Source organism: Falco naumanni, chromosome 4, assembly GCF_017639655.2.
Source record: "Falco naumanni isolate bFalNau1 chromosome 4, bFalNau1.pat, whole genome shotgun sequence".
Taxonomy (NCBI): domain Eukaryota; kingdom Metazoa; phylum Chordata; class Aves; order Falconiformes; family Falconidae; genus Falco; species Falco naumanni.
The window spans coordinates 58,782,838-58,802,523 of NC_054057.1; the positions used below are offsets into that span (position 1 = coordinate 58,782,838).

At 39.0% G+C, this 19,686-nt stretch overlaps 1 protein-coding gene across 4 annotated transcripts in view; it reads left to right on the forward strand.

The window, feature by feature from the left end:
- The window catches only part of ADCYAP1R1 (ADCYAP receptor type I), a 140,555-nt gene that overhangs the window by 80,845 nt on the left and 40,024 nt on the right, over positions 1–19,686 (forward strand). For all 4 annotated transcript variants that reach the window (XM_040593097.1, XM_040593098.1, XM_040593099.1 and 1 more), the window contains exons 4-7: positions 2,875–2,982; positions 17,018–17,053; positions 17,696–17,737; positions 19,559–19,662. In XM_040593097.1, the coding sequence (XP_040449031.1) occupies positions 2,875–2,982; positions 17,018–17,053; positions 17,696–17,737; positions 19,559–19,662 (290 nt within the window). The remainder of the gene's footprint in view (positions 1–2,874; positions 2,983–17,017; positions 17,054–17,695; positions 17,738–19,558; positions 19,663–19,686) is intronic.

The following is a 19,686-nucleotide window of genomic DNA, read 5'->3' on the forward strand; positions in this document are numbered from 1 at the left end:
GCTTGGGCATCCCTCCGTCACACGGCAATGGAGACATACTGTCAGTGCCAGAGGAGAGCCCCGCTGTGCAGTTTCACACTCAAGTCACATTGATTTCCGTGGGCAGATTTCACCCAGCAGGAGTTGCTGGCTGTATCATGGTTTACAAATGTAAGGGGATTGTGCACGCTGACCTTTATTCCATGTAAATTTTTTGTCATCTTCTTGCTTTTCAGAATTGTTTGTTTCAAATATACTTTTCCAGCCAGGATCAGGCAACATTCTCACTGATAGTGAATTCTTTCTGATCTCCATCACTCACGTATTTTAGTAACAAAGACAAATTACTTGACTCTCTGCTTCTCTCTCTCTTCCAGTGTCAGCACATCAGTGCTTTCTAGCACAATGAACTTATAATGTCTTTTTAAATGGGGTTATTTCTTAGCTCTGCATGATATTACCACAAAAGCAGCCACCTGGCATAGCTGAATTTGATACACAGTGCTATAAAATATGTATTCCATGTCTACGCTATCCTTTTTGCAGTATGAGGATTTCTTTGCGTTTCTCTAGGATGATTTGCAATATCTATTAGTATCACAGTGTTTGGAAGACAACTGATGTCAAAGTAATAATAAGAAAGCTTTCCCTATTCCTATCAAGCCCATTTAATTTGAGCAAGCAAGGCTAGCAGGTGTTTCTCAGAAGATCTCATTAGCCACTTTGATTGTCTCTAACACCTCTTGTAAGCAAATGTCTCATTACCATGGATATTTACATATCCTCTACTTTTGTACAGATTGCCATACATCAGTAAACTATAAACCTATTACTGCATGTCTTCAGATTTACATGGTAAATACAGTTCCTACTGTGTGGACAGACACTAGCTATCAAACCCAATAAAATCTAACAGCACTCAATGTGATCTTGATTTCCATCTTTAGTATATTAGCTGTATCATGAAACTTTTCAAACGCCAGTGTCTGAGCCTTTTGGAGATGTTCTAGTGAATCACAACATTTACACAATGAGATCCTCAACTGGCAAAGGAAACAACCTGGGGTAGGAGTAGAAAAAAGGGAGGAGGAGGAGGGGGAAATGTAAAGGATTCCTTTTTGCCAGCTCCTGCGAGGATTTAATGAATATTTTTTCAGTAATATTTTATTTTGGTGGGTCTGGCAAGGCTCAGGGATTTTTATCAAATAGGGCCAGGATTTTATATGGTTATTAACTTATACTATGTAATCTGACGCTGCATCCTTTACTTGGAAAGCGTGATTATCAGCTGCTTAGCATATGCCATCATTGTGACATCCTAACAGTGTTGTTTGACCCTGACATAATTCTTAAACACTGTAACTGCCCTATCTACCACACATGGTAGTATCTGGCTTATGTTTTTGTGAGAAAACACAGGGCTTGATTCCCTGCCACTGAAGGTGATGGAAAAAATACAATTCCAGCTCTGTCAGCATACATTCTCCACTGACAGAAATCTGCTACTATCACCGAAGTTGAGAAAGCCCACACTGTTTTTATAAGTTTATCACCCATACCTCATTATACTGTACTTGTGCCAGTCTGAAAGTATGACACTTTGAAGTAGTATCCACTTTTACTAAAGATCTTATTTTTCTTGGCACGTAGCCAAAGAGAGAGCATATTAACAGAAAAACACTTAGAAAATCCTGGAGCTCTCAGCTTTTAACAGTTGATAAGATGATGTACTCTATCTTAACCTCAAATGCAAATAAGCAGTGGAGATATTCAGATGCAGTTTTTCTTTCTTTTCCTGCTGAGGTAGAAGATGATTCTCATTTGAGATTCCTGTACTAAGTCATTTTTTTAAACATAAATAGGAAATCTGAGAGATTGTGCTGAATTTTTTCTGTGCAATTCATCTGTCTTCTGGGTTTGTCAGCTAGGAAGATGGAGGTTTACAAAATTACTGGAGGGCTTTTGCTTCCTGAAAGCTAGTGGTGGTTTGTCACTCTGACACAGTGATCAGAAAGAAGCAGGAGCTGGGCTTTTTAATTCTATTTACAATAGCACATGGGACCTGAATTTTTCCTGTATACTAAACTCCCATCCACAATGGTATCACCTCCTTTTTCTGCATGCATGTATCAGGAGGCTGGTTCTTTATCCCTCAGTTTTTAGTTCAAAACTTGTTACCTGAAGCCTAATCCCTGAACAGTTGTTAAAGGCATGAGTCTGGTTTTAGCTTGTGCAAGAAACCATTAGAAGTCAAAATCATCCTTTTGACATCGTGAGTTTATATTCTCTGGAGCGAAGACCACAGTAAAGAGAGTGAATGATATTATAACAGTTCTTTACTGAGGAAGGATGTTCCTATTCCCAGTATTTTTTTTAAAGAAAATAGACAGCATGAAAGAGGTGATCTTCTCTCACATATCCACAAAACTGGCTGCAGGATGAAGCAGAATCAGTTTTTCAGTTTCCAGTCATCTCCCTAGGTCAAATTCCAAAATGTGCCAGTACCCAACTTTTGACGAGGATTAGGGCCAACAGAAATTCATAGAATTTAAAGCAAAGGTGTGATCCATAAATAAAGACGCCTTAACCCAGCACTATTGAAAAATAGTTAAATGGCAGCAGATTTTATGCTCAAGGGAAATTTTTTTCCTAGTATATGTTAGAGTGATTTAACTGGGACTAAGAAATGTCATATGTGAGGGCAGAGCCTGGCCATTAGTGTTCCATGCATCTACATATTTTATGCTATTTATTCCAGGGATAGCTTATTAGAAAATTATTATTCTAAACAAGAGCATTTTAATATATAGAAGAAAGAACCAAGTATAAAACACAACTATGTGAAGGAGTGAATTTCCATCACTAATGTATATTATTTCTCCTTCACTTCTATAGGATGCCCAGGAATGTGGGACAATATTACATGCTGGAAACCTGCAAGTGTGGGTGAAATCGTCTTTGTCAAGTGTCCTGCACTGTTCAGGTTTATCATCTCTGAAGATGGTAAGGTGCTTTCTCTTTGTTCTTTGCCTCTGCGTGGTAAAGCTGCATGACCAACATGAGTGTAAAAACCTTACTTAGATACTTGCTATAAAGGAAATCCAAGAATACCACAGTGGCCTGGATCTGGGATTCAGTTAAAAAAAAATACTGTAGAAACCCAGGATGTTTGTGTGTAGAGATGTGTGTGTGTGCAAGGGTGGGAGGGAATGTGTGAAAAAAGTCTTCACAGGCTATACAACATGAAAATACCTCCAACTCCGGTTGCTACAGGGGGTGTTCTGTCCTCAAGTCTCCAATGAAATCAATGAGACCTGAAACCATGTTTGGGTGTTGGATAACTAATCACATTCAAACCTATTTTAGAAAATAACTAAAACTCAGAGTGGGTTCTGCTCATGCTTAAGGAGAGCATAAGCGTGAGATGATCAATGTGAGGAGCTCCCATGTTGGGAGTCCAGGGAAGAGTCAGTGGGAGTTAAAGATTCCTGTAGAGATGCAGAAGGTCCATCGTGCCTTTCTGTGGTCTGTAGAAAGCAGACTTCAGTGTCCTTCTGTCCCTTTCAGCTGGCATCAGCAACTAAGCCAGCAAATGAAAGATCAGAAATTTGGGCTGTTCCTGCTTCCAGAATGCATCGCTGTCTAACAAAGTTGTCCCTTGTCTTGCAAAAAATACTGCAGATGGTCAGCAAGGCTGGTGCGTTTTCTTCTGCTAACACTTCAGGCCTGGAGCAAAAGTCCCATGCATTCACCATGCTTATTAACCAAACTCTATTAGACCCCAGCTTCAATCCATGTACAACCAGTCACTGTTCCCAAATGAGCTGGTATTAAAAGGAGAACATATCTTAGCAGTAAGACTATTTGACCTAGTTAATAATATTATGTAGTGCTTTTTAATGGGAAGCATCTCTGTGCAAACTACTGTTTGCATGATACAAAAAACCCCTTGTCCTTTCTCGATTGTTTTCTAATTTTGTATTTTTATTTTTTTTACCTTTGAAATGCATGAAAAATTGCCAGGGAAAAATGCAGATATGTGGACAGGAGGCAATAACTATTAAGTTGTTCACAGCAGATATATAGATTGATTAGATGTTCTTTTGAAATTCTTTCTTTTTTTTGTTTTTGTGTGTGTGTGATTTCATGACATCTGCTTCCCAGCTGAATGACTGAGAGAGGCTGTCCTCCCATCAATGTATCTAACAACAAGCTTTTCTTTGCAATTAACACAATTTTGTCCATCACCTCCCAGAACCCATCTCTGCTACTGCAGATCACTTTATTGTCCATTGAGAAACAAGTTCATCATTGTCCCCAAGGATCCTTTTCCCTAAAGATTATTTTCCCAATTAATTATTTATAGTTTTGAGTCCAAAATTTGCCTTTTCTGCATTGCCACACACAGAACGCTATTTGTGGGAGATGGTGTTTCATAGACAGCTCCAGGAATGCTGAAATCCTCACCTTTACATACATCCATTTGAACTCATCCAGACACTGAAGCAAGTAGAAATGATCTTGTGAAATGGAAAGGAATTTGATGGTGATCATTATCTCATCTAAATTTAACCATGTGAAACTTGAGGGGTTTTGCTATATGAGTCCTCTAGACTCCATCTGCAGTCAGTGGAGAGAAAGAGACCCACAGAGGGCAATTTCTGTTATTCCAAGAGACACAAGGCAAATCATGCCTTGGAGATACTTCTTTATCCAGCAAGTACTAAGGGCAATTTGCTTAAAATAGGCACCTAACTTTTGAATGGGCAAAGATTAGTTCCTCTTTAAATGATCAGGTATAAAAACATACTTTATACTGTAATTCTGTGTGTTTTAGTTATAGCCAGTATAATTAAACACAATCTTTACCGCTGTAATACTGGTTTAGTATTGACTTGGTGGGTACAATAGCACTTACTGAGCTATCCGTGTTTAGCGATAATAGAAAAAAAACATCATGCCAGCATTCATTAGGGTTTATATCTAGTGTGGGTAAGGAAACGTCCATCCCTCTTTCAGGCTGGTTGCTTTTTGGTGGGTTTGGGTTTTCTCAGTTTCAGTTCTCTGTGATTTTTGTAATCAATTTTTGTTGACTACTTGTCATTCAGCCTGATGGTCAAACCAATTCTGGTCATCCTTAATGCAGGATACACACCCAACCAAAAGTTTTCACTATCTGGTTAACAGCGATGCTTGCAGCCTGCAGGCAAAATACTTTAATGTTATTTATTGCACATCAGCAGATGGCTGATACATTGTCATCTTCTGATATAACTGCAGGAGGCCTGTTGCTCTAGACAGTCCGTCTGAATTTCCATTAGGACCTCTCCTTTTCAGTGGTTTGTAATCTAAATCCCCTACATACCCTCAAGCTACAGTGTGCTAACACATGGTAACATCTCTTTTCTCTCTCTCCCTGCCTGTTTCGGATGCAATGCTTAGCAATATTGCTAATTTAATACTATGGAGAGTAGTGCCATGTACATCTACGGCACAAAAAATCTCCCCTGCTGCCAACCAGTCCACACAACTCTGCCATGGACCTTTTAACTATTCTTTATTTCAACAGATGTCTCTGACACTTTTATTTATATTCCACACAAATATGTTACCTTTTCATTTTTACTGAAGACATTTCTTTTCCATGGTGCTATCATTTCTAAAATAGTTAAGGCTATGAGGACTCCTGAGAAATGAAAAAAAATAATAGAATATTTTGGGTTGGAAGGAACCTTTAAAGGTTATCTAGTCCAACCTCCCTGCAACGAGCAAGGATATCTTTAGCTAGACTGGGTTTCTCGGACCCTGTCTAGAGCACCTCAGCCTTCTCCTCATCCACTGTTACCAGTTTGCCAGTCTTGCTCATCATGGGGGATACACTTTCTTTGACCTTCCTTTTCTCACTGACATACCTATAGAAACCCTTCTCATTATTCTTTGCATCCCTTACCAAGTGCAGCTCCAGCTGTGCCTTGCTCTTCCTGACTTCATCCCTACACAACCAGGCAGTGCCCCATACTCTTCCCAGGATAGCTGTCCCTGCTTCCACTGCCTGTGCATTTCCCTCTTGCCTAACTGAGCCATGCCAGCCTCTTGCCTTCCTTTCCTGTTCTTTTACACCTGGTGATCAAGAGCTCTTGCACCCTATGGAAAGCATCCTTAAAGATCTGCCAGCTCTGTTCTGCCCCCTTGCACCTGAGGAGCATCTCCCAGGGGTTCCTATTAATTCCTTGAACAGCTGGAAGGTTGCTTTCCTGAAATTCAGGGTTCTGACTTTACTCTTTGCCTGACCCATATCCCTCAGGACTGCAGACTCCATCAGTGCATGATCACTGCAGCCCAGGCTGCCCCTAATCCCAACATCACCAATGTCACCTAACTCATCTCCCTCCTCAAGGACAAGCTTAGTTCACTGTGATCTGTTCCAGAGCTTAACTAACCTGTTAACTGTTAATGGGACTTTTTTTTTTTTTTTTAAAAAAAAGTAATATATGCTTAAATATATATATAAATATATATATAAATGAAAAGCTCTTCATAACTAGAGCTATGTAAAGTAACAGGCTGAAGTAATATTTTTAAATTATTTGCCTAGGATTTACAGATATGTTCACATACTGTACTTCCCATTTGACCTGTAGCAGGGTGATAGTATGACCCTAAGGGAGGAGTAGTCAGTCCAGTGTAAACATATGTCCAGATTTTTTTCATCTCCTTACAGGATCATGATCAAAAGCGACAGCTGTTACCTCTTATAGTGCTGGGTTTGAGGGGGTTTTGGACATCTGTTCAGTAGGAACAAACCCAAGATTCATAATTCATTAGATAAACAAATAAACATTTAATCTGGAGTAGTTTGAAATCTCTACCGATCCAGCTGGGTTTGCACTAGTGACCCCAAGGTGGAAATATCTACATCCATAATCACTCTTGTGGGTGAATCTGCATGAATTTTTACTATCATTGTTGCTAATTATAATTACCCGAGTATATTTGTTTCAATGAGGGCTTAATGAAAAAAGTCACATTTTATGACGGTTCCTTAAATAAAGGGTTATTAGATAACTAAAATGTTTCAAAGACACAGCTAATAACATTTTATAGATTGTTATAGTATCCTCTGGCTGCTGCTATGTTTCTAGAATATGTAACTAGGCTAGGCACTGACACTAATATTTAATAATAGTGCCTTCATTTTTTTAATACAGCAAAATTTTTATATGACCATAAATCATTTTTACAAATAGTAGCAATAACTTTAAATTATACTTTTTAAAAGTTTGTCCTATGAAGCACTGAAGCACCAGCTGCTTGTATAGGCAAACCATAAGATATGTCAATCTTAAAGAGGGAGTAGGACTTATGTCACTTGGTTTTGGATATCTCTAGGTTATATTTGTAAGTCTGAATGGATCACCTGAATTTCTAGTTTGGTAAATGGAAAGCAATGGGTACTTGTAGAAGATGTTTCCTCTGACCTATCTCAAATGTTTATCTTAAGATGAAGGAAATAGCTGGAAGGGGCTGTCTGTTTTATGAATTTCAGAAAGGAATTTGGCTGCCTCAGCTCAGATGTCTGAGTTCCATATGCAGTAAAATGGGAAGGAAAAAAAAAAAGACTACAAAATAAAAATTAACCAACTGAACTGTCATCTGGAGAGGTGTTTTGTTGAAAAAATATCTATGGATTTGGCTAAAACTACCAGCTGTTACTGCTTTTAATTTTAATAATAATTATTTTTAATGAACAAAATAAAATGAAATAAAAATAATTAATATTATTAATAAAAAAATCCTGCTCTAGCATTCACTGCAAGTGAACTGCGGAGCAGCATTGGAGCTGCCGTCAACATCATACAGTAAGCCTAATGTTAATTCCCATGTGGTGTGGTTGGTGAGCCTTACTTGAAAAATTTCATTTCACCTCTCTACTCCTCCAAAATCCCAGAATTTTTAATTTCTTTTCAGATGCAGAATGTGAACAAAAAGATCGTTCTCAAAATATCTCCCCATGAAAAAAACATATTGGGTCCTGAGAGTTTTCTCATCTAGTAGGTTAAGGATTTACAGTGGCATTCCTTCTAAAGGGTTCCTAAATATTAATATATTTTCCACTTCAGCACTGATTCCTTTGACTGATATACATGAACTCTGTTTTATTCTCACTGGGAGCTACAACCTCCATGGTGTTGCTGTTGTATATCACGCTTTCTCTATGCCTTCCCGGTACTGACTCCAGAGACGACCACTCTAGAACTGGGTATATTTAAAGCATTCTAAGGCATCTTTGCAATGGAAGGGAAAAAAAATAATTGTGTAAAGATGTGATGTTACAGTTCAGTATGACATAGCAAGACCTAGAGATGGTCCCAGCATAATGATCTGTGCTCCCAGCTGCAAGTTTTTCTTTGTTTTGTTCTTTTTCCCTTTTTCTTACAGACAGAGGTGATACTGCATGGCAGTGGAAATCTACAGAACAAGTCTGTGCTTTTCTTTCTTTGCCCTGCACAGCTGAGACATTCTGGAATATATAAAGCCACATGACTCATATGGACCAATGGAAGAAACCCAATAGCCAGATCAGAAATGAACATATTTTTAGATCTTTGATTTGTAGTAAAAATTAATACAAATTATAATAGGCAATTGCTGAACTCCACCCTGAGAAAATACTTTCACTCACAAATTCAAATAATATGATTAGCTGTTACTGAACCTTCCAGCAATTCAGAATATTTATCTAGTGCTCAGTTTAGGACGCTACCTGCTGCACCCAAAACAGTATTGCTACAACACCTGGTGTATTATGTAAATGTACATAATTTTTACCAAAGACATAAACCACATCTTATCTTGATACCAGGATTAAGGGGTCCTAATTAAAATCCAGTAGAACGAAGAATGTAACCAAGTATTATAGAATTTCAGAGGGAATTATATCCTGTGCTCACCTTTTAGAACCAAAGCGATTGGCTCGCTGCTATTCTGGAAGTTGTATGGCTTCTGTGCTCAGCCAACAAGATTTATTGCCCCTGTGAACAAGGAACTGAAAACAAACTGTTACTGATCCCATCAAAACCACTGGGAGACACTGAAGTACTTTGTCATAAGAACATCAAGCCTCGTACTCTGCACTAGAGATACCATGGGTGGACCATGGGATTTATGAATGCAGGGTTAATTGGATTTGGGAAGCTATCTGTGGGCTTGTTTTGTTTTGTTTTGGGTTTTTTTCTCTCCTGTCTGAGTTTGTGTTATCCCTAATCAAACAGAATAAGATGACAAGAGAAGAGTTAATGAGAAGGGAAGTGATATTGCATGTTCATATGTGAAAAGCCTTTCTGTATCATTTATGGAGAAATAGTTCTGGTAAAGTCTGTCACTGCTGTCTATATACCACTATGAAAATAGTACCTAACTCCCAAACTGGGTGAAAAGACAAAAGTCGTTTTCTTCCCAAGGTGAAAGCTGCTGAAAATATTTGCAAGTCACAGTTTCTATTAGTTCGGGTTATGTATTGATATTTTTTGATACAGAGAGAAAGAAAAGGTGACTGTTAAAGGTCAGGGGCCTTCTAAACAACAAACTGTATCTGGAAGATTGTGCATTTATTTTCTACTGAAGTAGAAGATGTAGGTTCTCTTTGCTACTAGCTGTAGCATTGCAGCAGACTGAAATTGGAAATTGCATTTGCCTATCAAGTAGGCAAGGCAAAAGATCAATGCAAAGGTCTAGATTTCTATTCAAGTGTATCTTACCCCTGGTGGGTATTTCAACATCCTGCATGAAAACCGAGGGAAGGAAAACATTGGAACCAAGCAGCAGTCTCTGAAAAACAGACATGACCCATTCCCTAGCGTTTTCATCATGGGAATAATAATGAGCCATCAGAGCTTTGTTAGTCTTTGAAGCAACCAGGACTCTGTGCATACCTTAGTTTTATCCTTGGCTTTGTAGAAGATCCTATGAAGCATTCAGAAGCAAGTTCAATACAAAAGTATCTGGGTTTATATATATATATGCACACATGTATATATCCACACAACAGCTAAAGGTTTTCGGCAGCTTTCAAAGCTGTCTGCAGATTGCATATGTGTTATTGTCGCTTAGTGTTCAGCAAGTCCTAGAAAGAATTGTGTGAAGAACAGGTACAAGAGACCTACCAAGTGTGGATGTAAAAATAATGCCTTGCCAATAACCAAGATAATAGTGCTTACTAGATAACAAGTCATTTCCTGCTGGTTTTCACCCCTAGGCTTTTCACAGGCAGTAAAGCCATGGGATTATTTCAGCTTTTCCAAGGCAAGGAAGACAACCTGTAATTAAGCATACCGCCTCAGTCACAGCACCAAAGTCTATCTGCAATGCAGAGGGAAAGGGGAGGAAAACATTGCCATCAAAGAAGAGTAACTTTACCTACATGTCCAATCAAGTAGTTAAGGCCTTGCAGATGCTTTTTACAGGAAAAGGACATTTTATGGCCTTTCCAAACAACTTATGGGAACATAAGACTCTGTGCCTCTGATATTCAAACATACAATGTGACCAAGAGCATTTCAGCTAAAGGTCAAGTCTTTGGTCTTGGCAAGAGGACATCCTGCAGTGGCCAGGCGAAAGCTGTAATGGAACTCAAGACCTTTGTCAATATGATTTAAAAGCTATTTTGACCCTGAAAAATAAAAAAATCATGCTCCTCTGGGAAGCATGCAAGGGTAGAATGTGCTGAGAACCGCTGAGTAGTTTGTGGAACACCTGGACAGCAAAAGGCAATACACTGAAGTATCACTGTACGTGCAACATGGGCAAATGCTTCAACCTTCACTAGCAGTCTTTGCTCTATCCTTGTTTCTCCTCTTTATTCAAATAAATGAGAAAAGAGTTCCAGGTGATTGCAGGATTTTAGGTATGGTGGGCACACATTCTTTCTTGCCGTTAAGCACATGATATAATATGCTTTCTTCTCTAGGGCTTATTTCATAACTGATAATCTTTGTTGGACACATTTCTTATTTTCTGTGTTTCTTGCTTGAAAAACATTTGCTTTTCTCTGAAATATGACCCCTGCCCTCTTCAGAGCTAGAAGACCCTTCAATAGTATTTGTGTTGATCTTGTACAACGACGGACGCTCCTGTGACAGCCAGCCTCATAGGCAGGATACAGATAATGTTTAGATGATGCCTAGCAGTTGCTATGGTGACCTCAGGCCACTGCTAGTTTCATAGCTTTTGATAGGAGAGAGGAAGAAAAGAAAGTCATAATTTCCCTGACCTGTTATTGATCATAGCTGTATGCCAATCCTGCCTCAGCCAGCGCTATGTGCTATGGCCTGTATGTTCTCCATATGGGACTTCCCGGGTATTCTTCTGTGATCTCCAGGCATGATTCACTGGGTCTTCTTGTCCCTATGTCATGAAACCATGTGCCCTGAAATTTGTATGACGTATAGGAAGAAAGGGCTTGTATATCAGTTCCATCACTGCCTTTACTGCAGTGTTTTGCACAAACCACTGAAGTAACAAAGTTGCGGAAACTAGTTCATCTCATACTATGGTAGATGTCTAAAGCAAACCACTTAAAAACAAACTTCTGGAAGTACCAGTCTCTTAGCCCTTTATGGGAGGAGACGTAAAAAAACAGATAAACTTACCTTCAGCTGAACAAGTTGGATGGAATGAATTTGCCCCATGGGACAAGTTCCTCAGACGTTCTTAGGCACCTGTTACTATTCAAACATACAAACATGAACCAGGCTTCCTAATCTTACCCTTAATTTCCCTCTGCCTCAGTTTTCTTGTTTTCTAAATACATTTAGCAATTCTACATACTATTTAATAATAGTTTTTAGTATTAAATACAATAAAATAATAGTATTTAACAATACTATTTCATTTCATGATGTCTCTGTGTGAGGACTATGTTCACAAATCCCTTTGACAAGGCAAATGGCAGTATATGGTAAATGCCAAGTGACGATAATGACTTGCAACCTGTAGTTTAAAGTATTATCTATAAGGCTGGAGAGACCAAACCCCCTGGAAATAGTGGAGGGAAGCACATAACATAAGGAAAGGTGTGGGAACCTCTAAGGCCATGTACTCTGTAACCTTGCCTGGCTGCCACTTTCCGCGGATCCAGTTAATGAGATTAGAAAGTCCTAGCAGCTGATCCTGGATCACTTTCCCCCCAAAAAAGAGTTGTAATGAAGGGACTGGGATGGTTGGATAGTGTGCATGTGGGGTCATCTGTGCTCACATCCAGGACTGGGCAGAGGGCATTAGGAGCAGTGGGCAGAGTATGCAAGGCGGTATCTGTGTGAGGAGCTCAGAAAGCCCCAGAAAAGCTGCTAAGTAGACTGCTGTTCCCAACTGCGGCTTTGCCAGCCGGCTGAACAGATTGCTGGTGCATAAGAGCAGCATGCAGCAATGAGGAAGGGAGTGAAATGGCGCAGTGTGGTGGATGCTGTGGAGTCGGGTGTGAGAGCTCGCCGATTTATTTCATCATTATAAATTAAATGTTAAGCTTCTAATCAGAGCTATATAAAACAGGAAAAAAATAGAATTCCTGCCTAACCAGCTCATTATCCACATAGCTGAGCAGCACGATAACAAGCGATTGTAAGAAATGTTTTCCGTAACCTCTCTCTGCCCCACTCTCTGCGCTTTCTGAAGGGACAGAATTAACATGCAGTAAAAACAGTGTGAGCTTTGCCCATTGATCTCAGTGCTGTCAAAATCCAACCTTTTGGAGTCTAACCTATGTGGACCAGTCCTCCAGCTGATAATACTGAGACGGGAACAACAGGATCAAGAGAAAAGTGTGGGCAGGCTGTTTCAGGCCAGAGTAGTTCTGGAAGCCCTTCTTTCCCCAACCTGCCACTAACAAATGCTGGAACAAAAGGGTTAAATGCAAGTTGTGTTCAGATAAACAAACCTATGGGAGATAAAGCAGTTGCCATGCCAGCTGACACCAAAAGCAGCCAGCACAAATTTGGCACAAGGAAGATCTAAAAGGCAGCACTGAGCTCCGAGGCTCATCGCGCACAGGCTGTTTCTTGGCTTTAAGCTTTGCCAGTCCTGTTCAGTTTAAATCAGAAGCAACAATTGCTTGCATCAAATTTCTTATCAGTTGGAGGATAGTGAGGAGGTAGTTATGTTTTCTGGGACTCAGCAAATGGAAACCAAGAAAGTAAGTCCCACAAACATGCAAGAAAAGGGCATGAAAGATCTGGGTCTCTGCCACTAACTCTATGGGAAGCCTTTGGCAAGTCCTTTGACTGGGTTGTTGTTTTTTTTTCCTTCTTTCATCTCTTCATGTAGAAAATAGAAATGAGCAATATTGTATGTATTTTAATTCTGTTTGGTCTCTGGAACTGAAAATTCAGCATTCTGATGGATCTTCTTTAGGTCTCTAAGCAGTACTGCAAATAACATCTAATTAATCATGGCAGTTTAAACACTAAAGGGAGATTTGCCTTACTCCCCCAAAAGTGACACTTGCCTGTTCAGACTGGTCAAACAGTAAATTACACTATCTGTCAACACACTGGATAAACCATCCTTTCTCAAGGATAACATTAGCTTCCTCAGGAGTTTATTGACTAATGTGAGCAAGTATTGATTTAATAAATGGTGTTCTAAGATACCGTTTAATGTCCTTCCTTCTGTAGTTTGGGCTGTGCCGTTATTTAACCACATGTGAGGAGCACAGGTGTCATTCACAGAAGCCAGGAATGTAATCCCTGAAAAATGGATTTGCAGTGAAAATGCAGATGAAAAGCACATTTTAGTTATTCTTCATTTCTGGGAGAGTAACATATTCCATCTAGCCTGTTGTATAATCATCTTGACGGGCTTTCTCTGCGTCATCAGTGAAGTGTAATGCACCAGTTTCTCATTGTTTATGTCCTGAGTAAGGCAGTGAGAGGACTTGTGTGAAAGCCCATGCAGCGAGGTGCCCTACGGTTTTGCCCATGACGTCACTGACACCAGAGTAAATTTGCTGAGGTCTTTCTAGAGTCAGAAAGGCACTCAGGTGAAAAAAACCCAACCCAAGCTCAAAACTACAAAAACTGAGTTTTTAATCGGAGAAATGAGAGGAACTGCCCTATGTCTGGACTTCCCACAACCCCAGCTCAAATGCAAGCTCAAGCCTTCTCATATATGTAGACATCTTAAATATTAAGCACAAAAATAATGCAAATTAACTCCCTTTGCACTGTCATGCATGTGAGCAAACATAGCCATTGGCACAGTTATCTGTCATGTAAACATCTGTATTCTGGTGCAGGGGACATGAACATGTGGTGTCAGAGAGAAGGGCAGTGGCAGCACACAAGAATTTTAAGTCAGAAGGTGGCTGCATGTTCCCTTGTGTACCTATATATATATATGTGCATACACACACAAATATAATTGTGTATGTTATCCCAACACTCATTAGACAGACTTTGGCTTTTAGTTGTAATTCAGGGCATAATGTCCAGTGTAAATCTAATTGACTTTCCAGTAGCTTAATTTATTATTGAAAATTAGGGTGATGGATCAAGCCTAAAAGCCTGTATAGCAAAAGGTTGTACTGGAACTTTCTTCAGTATGTTAACAAGGACTCAGATGTAGAAAAATATGGTTAAAAAAGGCCAGTTTGCTCCTACAGCAATCAGAAAATTAACATTGTCAAAAATATGAACCTCTTCCTAATGCCCAGAGTTAAAATGCAATCATTATTTAAGTATATATTAAAAAAAAAAAAAAAGCCTCTTCATTTCACAAAACTAATATGGTATTTTGACTGTTATCACAGATGTAATGAAATTCAAAATGAACTAAAATCTAGTATTTTAACATCAGTGTGACTACCACCGATTATTTAGAATGAAATCATGGAAATTTTTATTTCCTTCTTTTTAGATTATAGGGGGAAAAAAGCTCAATTTAAAACTTTTAAATTTCAAAAAAGTTTTTTTCTCAGTCATCAGTGTAATATGCCAGGATGCGAGGAACATCAGGCTTCAATGTACTTTAACATTGCCTGGTCTTTCTCCAACAAGAATTATGCAAAGTTTATAGTATCACGTCTCAGGATGTAAGCCACACTGTACAATTGATAAACTGAAACTGGAGTTTTATGAGTCCAGGAGGTTTTGCAGCTTTTCTTGCAGCTTCTTCTTACCCTGCTTCTGTGGGTCATTGTAAGATACAGGCTAGTGAGTGAGGTGACATCACGTAGGAGCCAGTGCCATTATAAGCTACTTGATTTGAGTGGCAGCAGGCTATGAAGAACATTATGAAAGGCAGTGATAAAGGAACAGCTGCTTACTCTTTGATACTCTAATTGCATAATAAAACCACAGATAAAATTTCCCACAGGATATCCTAAACTTGCTATTCTGATTTCAGATTTTAGCAATATAAGCATCTATATCTGAGCTAGATCACTGTTAATAAACCTGGGGTTTGGTAGACTTGGGAGGGAAACTGATCTGTCCACAATACCCTGCAGAGGCATCCCTGTTATTCTGCCAAGAATCTGGAGCACAGCCTTAGTGCTTCTGCAGCATCTGGTAATTTAGACTGATGCAGCAGGTTGAACAATCTTTGCTGGAAAATGTTTGCTCAGAGCATTGGTGACTTCTCTTCAGAATTAGTGGACTTACCCAATATTTGCAAACATCCAAGAATTCTCAGATATGAAATCTCGAAAGCAGCTGGAGTTGGGTGGAGAAGCCAGGAGACCAAGGGTGTTCTCACCATGGTTTTCAGTATTAACCCTCTAAAGTAACTGCTGGGTTGAGTGTGTAGGTTTGATGTTGAATACATCCACTCAAAGACACGCTACAGTCTGCCTGATGCTGCAGCTTAGTTTTCTAGACTCCCTCCATGATCTTCACACTAAATCCTCTGCTTTCTGTCTCAGAAAATCAAAAAGCATATCTGATTTATTTTAGAGGAGAGAGAGAAATCAATGAATTTAAAATTCTTACATGATAAGGATTTTGAAAAAAAGTATAATAAAATAGGAAATGCATTTTATGCTGTACTGAGAAGACTGCCTTTACTGTTTTGTTTCCTTAGATGCTGTCTCTCTCCTTGCCCAGAGGACCAAAATCAATCTTTGTTTGTATTTTACTTTAAATACAAACCCTCTCATGCAAATTGGTGAATGGCTCTTCCAATCCCTAGTTAAGACCTGACCTTATGTTCAGGGTTAAAGAACAACCTGAAGCCCTGTGGTTACTCCAGAGGATACAGAACTAAAGCTAATCTAAACCTTTAACCTGCAGTACTGGTCAATGAAATTGTTGGAAACAGTTTTGTGCTGGTGGGAGGGCCACTGGCAGAGCTATTTGCAGGCAGCTCAGTGTCTCTGTGCACGATGCAGCAGCACCACTCGCTGGCATAAGGCAGCTCCTCTTTGTGCATCTCCCTACACCCAGCCCGAGCCAAAACCCACTGAGGTGTTGGGAAAGTCTGACTTTGGTGCCATTTGTGTGAAGTATTTACTTGGGTGTGGGGGAAATTGGTTTGAGATAATCCCCAAAATATATTTTGGAAGGACGAAAGAAAGGAAAAGGGAAATTTTTAACGCGAACTTAAACTTTTTTATCATTACCATTGTAATATTTTTATTTTTAGTACACAAATCAGCATGGATTTCAACACAATATTTTCGATATTGGTAGGTCTTTCTTATTTCAGAACCTCCCCCCTCCTTTAAAAAAAAAAAAAAAAAAAGAAGAAAAAAACCCCAAACACAAAAATGCTCCCTGATCTCTTTTTCATATCTTTCCTAGAGTCTGATGAAAGTCCGTGATAACCAGAGATTTAACAACACAAAGCAATCGACCATCTTCCGAAAACTGTTTTCCAACCATAAAGATACAGCACTGATTTTGAAAAATGGATTTAAACAAAATTTTTTTGCAGTTCTTCTCTGGCCTCTGCTATAGCCATTCCTCATATGGAAAGCAAACTGTTATCAAAATCAAATTGCAAAGCATTATCAAGATCAAATTAATTATTTTTATTCTTCTAATTTCAGGTTGGGAAGTAGACAATTTGGGCCAAACCCATGCAGGTAAGAACCAGTTGTGCTGACTACCTCCTAAGTACCTCTGTTCTCAAAAATTGTATGCAGTACATAATTTCAGATTATTGAAAAGTTGTGTATCAACCATGATGATGATGAATACATGTAGCTGGTTGTAACACCGATAAAAAGTGAAAATAAGTATCTAATAAGTTTCTAGAAATCATTGTGCTCTAACCTAAAACCATAGAAGTATACTATCTCACTTAATATCAATTAATTATTGCTTTTTGTCATTGATGGATGGAAATAATTTTTCATTAATTCTGTGAAAATTGACCATACTTAAACATCCATGGATTATAGATGTAAATTTCTAAAGATACAATATTTGACTTCTATATTTTTACAATAAAATTGGTCCTGGTTTGATTGTATGTGTTTTTAGCTATGTGCTCACTGCTTGTCATAGCAATTTTCTAATTTCATAGGTTCAGCTTTGATTTAAACTCACAAGTAAAACTGTGTTTACCTCCAGAAAAGACAGTATCAAGTATTTATTGCCCTTGGGCCTGATCCAAATAAATAAAAATCAATTGGATTCTATTCACTGATTTCCGCAGAGACCAGTTTGGGTCCTAATAGAAAACACAATCAAAACAATTTCATACCAAATTTCCACTTTTATAGGTGATTATGACCTGCTGGAAAGCACAGCCCAGTCTCCCCTAGGTAAGAAACAGAACCGCGGAATGTTTCTCTTTTTCTTTTAACACTGTTAAAAAGGAAGCTCCAAGATATTTCTCCTACCATTTAGGTATTATTTTCTAATCAGTTCTAATTACAGTGACACATTTTCTGGTATGTTACTTTTAGCAGTATTATGAAAATTTATTCCTCCACTATTAAGCCTTGCAATCTAGCAAGTATGATGTTATAAATTATATCTACCTGTTTAACAGTAATTACTAAATGGTGTTAAAGAAAGTCAACACCATGATTCAGTGGTTATTTTCCACAGGAAAACTGGGGATGAATGTGCAAGAGCAATTTATCAAAATTTGCCAAGTAATGCAATGTTCTTAAATGAATGCTGTGATTAGATAGATATATTCTGCCGCATGGATGGCAAACAGATTGTCTAAAAATAAGGTCACTGCTAGTGTTATGAGCTACTTGACTAAACTGCTCTAAGAATGTGAAGCAGTATAACATTAATAAATAAATAATAATAATAATAATAATAATAAAAAAAAAAAAACAAAAAAAAACCCCCAACAAACAAAAAAAGTCCCTACAACTTGGAAATTTCCATCCGTTTGGTCAAGGTACAGTTCATACTCCAGAAACTGTAATAGTTCGATAAATGGAAAGTGTTCTATCACACTGGAGAGCAATAACTGCAGCCAGCAGCCCAGCTCTAATTTTTCAACCAGGTCACTGAGCTCTGGCAAGAATAACGGTGCTTAAAGAGGGCACCACGGGGGCCATCCCACCTCGGGCAGCCTCAGCAGCAGTGTCAGTGCCAAGAGACACTTTCCTCTTCTACCCCCAGCTCTTTCTTCTCCTTACAGTTATAAGCCTTTTCACGGTTGTAGCGAAAGCCATTTAGGAGCCAGCCCTCATAGGAGATTAGCCAAAGAGAGGAAAAACAGAGAAAAAGAGGACGATGTTTTCCCTGAGCCAGTTTTGAGCCTCCTTGCAAACACTTGCTTTAGAGTAAGGTTGTAAACTGGGATTGGAACGGATAATAGGCAGAAGAATGTGAGAAGCTCTGAAACAGTTTTGAATTGTCAGCTGAAGCCACACTGGGCGTCTGGAGATGTAAATGAACATATTGCTGTGAAAACAGAGACGGGAAAGAGATACCCACTCCATCTTTCCTTTGCTTTCCTACAGACCCTTCTCACAAAGTCACTCTCAGATAAGAGCCTAGGCTTGAAGATAAGTGAGTGGGATACATCTCATCTGGCTATAGGAGAACAATCCAGCTGCCTCACCATAGATGTATAATAGCTATTTCAGATATCCTACAGTGTCCTGCCTGGCTTCCAGCAGCCATTCCAAAAAATCACATTGGCCTTGTGGTTTTTGCCAGTCCCACACATATGCCTCAGATACAGATCATCTTAAATACCGCAAAGTGCCTGTATTTAAGCGCTGGACTTACCTTTTAGCCATCTGAACCATAGATGTCTAAGTCAAATCTGTATTCCCTATTTCAGAGTCGATACAGGGAGATGGACTGACCCCTGTTTTAGGTACCCACTTGACAATGAGAACCTTGGTGGCCTGGAGGCACTGACTATACTGCTTAAATCACTTTTGCTCTCTGGTGACCAGCTTTAGCAGTAGACATCAGTAGGTCCCTGTTGTAAAACTGGGACATTAAAGATGGCATTAAACTTTCAAGATGCCATTAAGGTCTTCTATGGACAGGCAGATAAATAGCACCCCCAGTAGTACTGTGGGGTTTTCTTTGGTCATGTACCAAAGGGGGGTGTCCTGGGGTTTGCTTCAGTGATATCACATTCACAACTGTATTTGGCATAGGGGACATCAGCAGAAATTGCACTGAAGATGGCTGGTCTGAACCTTTTCCTCATTATTATGATGCCTGTGGCTTTGATGAAAATGAAACAGAGTCCGATAACCAGGTAGGAATTAATCTTATAACTAAA